Source organism: Limulus polyphemus, unplaced genomic scaffold, assembly GCF_000517525.1.
Source record: "Limulus polyphemus unplaced genomic scaffold, Limulus_polyphemus-2.1.2 Scaffold372, whole genome shotgun sequence".
NCBI lineage: Eukaryota > Metazoa > Arthropoda > Merostomata > Xiphosura > Limulidae > Limulus > Limulus polyphemus.
Window position 1 is genome coordinate 301,693 of NW_013665982.1, and position 6,113 is coordinate 307,805.

The following is a 6,113-nucleotide window of genomic DNA, read 5'->3' on the forward strand; positions in this document are numbered from 1 at the left end:
CAACAAATGATATAATAAATAATCGAAACATTATAACATTAGCTTACAACAAATGATGTAATGAATAATCGAAACATTATAACATTAGCTTACAACAAATGATATAATAAATAATCGAAACATTATAACATTAGCTTACAACAAATGATATAATAATAATCGAAACATTATAACATTAGCTTACAACAAATGATGTAATGAATAACCGAAACATTATAACATTAGCTTACAACAAATGATATAATAAATAATCGAAACATTATAACATTAGCTTACAACAAATGATGTAATGAATAATCGAAACATTATAACATTAGCTTACAACAAATTATATAATGAATAATCGAAACATTATAACATTAGGTTACAACAAATGATATAAGCCGAGACTGTTTTGAAACTTTAAATTTATACTTTATTTAACACCTTCTAATATTTACTAACATCTTAACTTCCACTTCACCACTTTACTACAATATTGTTAAAGCTATTTCCTAAACGATGGCTTAGTCAAGTTGTATTTTGTTATCTTTAAACACTTGTGTTGATCTACTGAAAGGTTAGATTCGTCAGAATGCAAATATTAGGAAGCTTTCGTCCCACTAAATATAAAATATATTTGCTTAATAGAGTATATTTGCTCAGCTGAGTACTGGGAAAACACAGGTGCTTGGGGTTAATAAAACCTTACTAGTAATTTTAGCTTTATAACTAAACAGTCTGAGGACGAACATAACTGTGTATGTGTGTATAGATTAAAAAACACTATATGGAAGTTGTCCTTTACTCACCACAGTTAACTCATATTTATATAGATATGAGTAGAATAAGTAACATTTTTTAATGATGGGATAAATGAAAAAATCCACTCGAGTTGTTTCTCACCACTAGTAGGCAGTTCAGTGGACTAACTTATTCCATCATCATCACACACAACTCGATGGTGAGATATTCAGCTAACCAGAAATATCCAATATGAGCGAAATGTTTCATACAGAACAGGATGAGGACGTTTGAATGGCAAATATAGGCACACAGTGGAAAGTTCTGAGATAAGCCTTGTACACCATTTTAACACTTTGAACACAAGGTTGAGCTGTGCGTTAAATTCGAGTCTACTTGTTTTAAAATATATAGGGTGATAGACGTAATCAGAGAAGTATAGTCTCAGCAATAAAACAGATTAACTCATAATAAATGAATTATCATGGAAAGTGAAGCGAAATATTACTGCATAACCATTTAAGCTTCAGTGTTATGTCTGAAAGCAGGTGTTGTTTTCCAAAACATAATTTTTAATTTCATTTTTTAAAGCTTTAATTTCAATATATTTTATCTTACGCTATTGATTTCAAGTAGGCTCACACACCAAATTTCCAAAAGTATGGAAAGAAAGATAGTCACAAGTCTGATTTTTGAAGTTCAGATGTAACGTCATTCACTCATCATTAGAAGAGGCTTACTGTACTTCTTTGGTTTGCCCTGCAAAACAGTACAGATGATCCGTGCATTGCCACGAAACTAATTTGCTGCAGAGGGAGTAGTGAATCAACAAATAGATTAGACCTCTATGTCACTGATGAATTTTTTTTATTCTCTGAAATTACCTATTTTGGTAGGGAAATGAAAATTTCACAATTACGTTCCATTGACATTGCATGATTTTGACTTTGAATAATTTTTAAACGTAATGTTTAGTTTAAAAACTCGCAAACGCGAAATAATTATATGAACTTTGCGAGCATGAATATATAAATATTTACCAGTGATCGACTTTTTTTTGTTAATAATTTCTTTCAATATGTAATCTCATACTTAGTTTATTCAGAAACAAGCAAGATAAATTTACAGTTGAGTGTGCCTTCATTGTAATACTAAGCTGATTAAGGTTATACTAATCTGGTCATGTAATACGAAGATGATCATGTAATAGTAAACTGATTAATGTAATACGAAGATGATCATGTAATAGTAAACTGATTAATGTAATACGAAGATGATCATGTAATAGTAAACTGGGTCATGTAATACGAAGATGATCATGTAATAGTAAACTGATTAATGTAATGCTAAGATAATCATGCAATAGTAAACTGATTAATGTAATACGAAGATGATCATGTAATAGTAAACTGATTAATGTAATGTTAAGATAATCAATGTATAATTAAACTAATAATGGCAAAGCAATACCAAATAAACTATCATTGCATTTATATTTCCCAGACCATTAATACATACACAACTTGGCCAGTTTAATGATGTCTTAAAATAGCTGATGATATTATTAAAACTTATTTTAAATATAAAAATAAAGCGTAATAAATATTATAATATCATTCTATCAGTGCCGAAATACAACATGGACTCTTCTTTTTCCCCAGAGGAACTGTGCATACATAAAAATTCAACTTATATCTCCCCAATGGGCTGTATACACAAGCATATGAAACAGTATTTCCCCCAAGAGACGATTCACACATACACATATTTTCACACAGGGGTTTTACAAACACATACATGATTTTTTATAACTTGGTATTTCCATTTAATATTTTTAAATATATTGCATTTATATATTTTAGACTTCTAACAATATTTCGTTAATTCTTGAACATTTGAAAGCTTTGATGCTGTCACTGAGTAATACAATATTTGAAGATTTCAAAATATTCCGTATTTCATCATTACTTGAAGTAAGAAAGAATATGAAGTTGGGACATTTCTTTCGTTTCTATTTGAACAATGATAAAAACAAAAGACTGCTAGATTTCTAATCGTCCCAGCTCCTTTCCTTAGATTACGAACCCTTCTTCATGAATATGTGGGGATTATTATATGTATAATAATCCCTGTAGACTCCCACTGGAGCATAGGGCCCCAACAACACCTCGCCGACGGAAGTTGTTGTTGCAGTAATTTTTTAGCAGGTTGGTTTTTACGGGCGGAGTTGCTTCTTCTTTCTCATCTTGGACTTGGGACCAGGCAATGGTGGTGGCATCCCTGCCGGGGAACGAACCCGGTACCTTTGGATTAAAATCCAACGCGCTATCCACTGCGCTATAGGCAATGTTTAAATATACAGTACCATACCCCAACGTTCGTTTGTTAACCCTAAGCGTACATTAGCGCGTATACATGGACTTCTGAACAGAAAACACGAAAATAGAGACGCAGACCACAAAACCGGCAAACGATATTTAATAACAAAGGAAGAAATGTGAAGTGCGCTAATATAAGTAATCTATCTAAGAAAAGCTAACACTAATAATAGCTAAGAACAAAATAATTACGTGAAATTTCATTTTAACATCTTTTTTTAGTAAATCCAAATTGCAAATGATTAATTTGAACACATTCCAAAACTTTTTCCTAATGAATATTTGATAAGTGTGGTTGTTCGAATGCAGAAAGTGCTAACTGTGTGTAATTCACTAAATTTGAGGATATTTACAAATGTTTTATTAATGTTAGTGAAGTTAATGTATATAAACAAACACATAAATTCCTTCATGCACAGATAACTTACGATCATGACCACGCTCTTCGTCCAGCACCTTGGACGTCTTTCCTCCGTGTGACTGGTTACTTCTCCAGTCCTCTTACACATTTTTTAGAATCTCTTGTGAATTGTTTGTTTGTTTTTTGAATTTCGAGCAAAGCTACAAGACGGCTATCTGCGCTAGCCGTCCCTAATTTAGCAGTGTAAGACTAGACGGAAGGCAGCTAGTCATCACCATCCACCGCCAACTCTTGGACTACTCTTTTACCAACGAATAGTGGGATTGACCGTCACTTTATAACGCCCCCCACGGCTGAAAGGGCGAGCATGTTTGGTGTGACGGGAATTCGAACTCGCGACCCGTAGATTGCGAGCCGAGCGCCCTAACCACCTGGCCATGCCGTGCCTCTCTTGTGAAATGCACACAGTTTTGTTTTTTCATAACTGAACTTGACGCAAACAGCGATCTCCAGTCTGGGTGTCTATTCAGTATGGAATATCGTAAAAATATCTCGATGTATTGAGCTAAAAATATTGACGTATTACGAATATAGTGTCTTTAACAAAGAGAAGTGTGGTTATGGTACCGTATCTTTAAATTCTGCCTTTTTAATAGTATCTCAAGCAGGACGCTTTTAATGTTTCACTTTCTGCCTTAGCCATTAATTTACACGAAAAGTATCTAATTAGCTCTACAATATATATATAAACACTTAAATCAAACATTTTTATTACACCTGTAAAATGTGTGTGAACACTGATTCTCAAGTACATGGTTTTATTAATCAAAAAAAAAAGAGTTAATTTTACAGAAAATTCCAAAATTTATGAACGTTAGTTAAATATGCATTTCAGGTTATAGCTGGTTTCTTACCTGGGATTTGCAGTAATAATCTTTGGACACTCCAAGAACAGTTTCCGCCCAAAGCTGGAATAATGGTAACTTTTTGTTTCCCAGTGGATACCTTTAAATCACAGTAAATAAGGAAAAAACAATTTTTGTGTACAAATTTTCAACCGTATGTGTTTGTTTTTTACACGTCTATGTTGATTTTTAAAGCTGAATCTTCTAAATCAAACATAAAATCTAAGCATTACTGTGATTGGATGTGAATCGGTTATAATAATTTAGTATTTCAGAAATAAACCGAGTTGTTTGTCTGTCTGTCAGTGTTTAGACATCTGTGGTTGTTGTAATAAACTGGCTGAACAAATGTCGATGAAAAATGGTAGAGAAACAGGTGATCGAGTTTAAATGGATAAGCAAACAGAGTTGAGCAGCTATAATCTTTTGCGTGGAATTTTCTATCAATCGGGCTTGGACCTGTTCGAGTTGATAAGCCAATGTAATTTTTACTACGTGAAACTGACGCAAAACGAACACATCCAGTAGACCTTCATTGCAAAATGCTCACACTCACGCTTTTTCTCCTTCACCTTGAAGCCAACGTAATAAATCCTACGTGAAACTGACACAAAACGAACACATCCAGTAGACCTTCATTGCAAAATACTCACACTCACGGTTTTTCTCCTTCACCTTGAGGCCAACGTAATACATCCTGCGCCAGTTGTACAACTGTACACTTGTACACCATGTTGTATAAATCATGAACAAAGAACGATTGTGCAAGATTAATTTTCAAGTTTGAAAACACTAATTGATTAGCGAACGAGAGTTTCTATTTTTATATTGACAGTAAGTACGTTAGTTTGATATCTAAAAAAGAAACTAACGCTATAAAGATTGAGACAAGATCCAACGACAGGTTTTATCTTAGTACCATTTATATGGCTAAGTTTCATCAAATATCATAATATTTGAAATTCGCCTTTAGAATAAATCAACTTAGAAATTTAACAAATGAAATATAAGGTTATTACATAATTTCATTACCTGGTTCCAGTAAAATGGATGACATTTTGGTCAAGGTCAGCAACAAACTGGGAATCTTTGTATCCCCATCCGTTCCATTTCACAACTTCTTGTCTGCGGATAATCAATTAATGAAACATGATTAATGAAAGAAAAACATATATAAAAAATACAGAACTGTGAGTGGCTAAATGGTGAGATAGCTGGACCATGCATTTGCGGTTCGATCGTTCGTGTCTCGTTATCGCAAGTAATAAAATCACCCTCCGCACTTTAAGGTCGTGGGTGCGTTATAAGGGTGAAGGTCATATCCTACTACTCGGCCAGACATGAGTAGCTTTTGTGTAACTTTGCGTGATATACAACAAAAAATACAAACCAACAAAATTTTGAGTGAATATCCAAAAACAAACAAGTATTTTTTACAAGAATAAATATCTTTCGAAAAGAACAGTGGAATAATTTTTAGAATTTATACTCTCATCTTGTATTCACTCAATAGTATTACTCTGCTGGAGGTTGTAACTGTCGAATTCAAACAGGTAGTAAAACAACATAATTATACTCGAATATTTCATATTTCACTGGAACTCAATCTTTAATATGCAACAAATGCATGTTCTTTAGTTCTGTTGTTTTGTTCTAAAAGAAACATGTAATTGTTTCGTGTACACGCCTGGTATATGGAAAATCTGTATACTTAACATTCATGCTTGTTCCACGTGGCTTATTCTC

General features: G+C 33.1%; 1 protein-coding gene and 1 long non-coding RNA gene across 6 annotated transcripts in view; one reads left to right on the forward strand and one right to left on the reverse strand.

The window, feature by feature from the left end:
- Positions 1-6,113, reverse strand: part of LOC106457774 (alkyldihydroxyacetonephosphate synthase, peroxisomal-like) — an 82,481-nt gene that overhangs the window by 63,910 nt on the left and 12,458 nt on the right. For all 5 annotated transcript variants that reach the window (XR_002610247.1, XR_002610248.1, XM_022383801.1 and 2 more), the window contains exons 3-4: positions 5,400-5,492; positions 4,377-4,467 (exon numbers count right to left, since the gene is read on the reverse strand). Coding sequence is in view for 3 of the 5 variants with exons in the window: in XM_022383801.1 (XP_022239509.1) it covers positions 4,377-4,467; positions 5,400-5,492 (184 nt within the window). In the remaining 2 variants the exon portion in view is untranslated. The remainder of the gene's footprint in view (positions 1-4,376; positions 4,468-5,399; positions 5,493-6,113) is intronic.
- The window catches only part of LOC111085407, a 13,132-nt gene that overhangs the window by 6,149 nt on the left and 870 nt on the right, over positions 1-6,113 (forward strand). Inside the window, exon 2 of the long non-coding RNA XR_002610249.1 lies at positions 3,702-3,705. This is a non-coding gene — a long non-coding RNA (uncharacterized LOC111085407). The remainder of the gene's footprint in view (positions 1-3,701; positions 3,706-6,113) is intronic.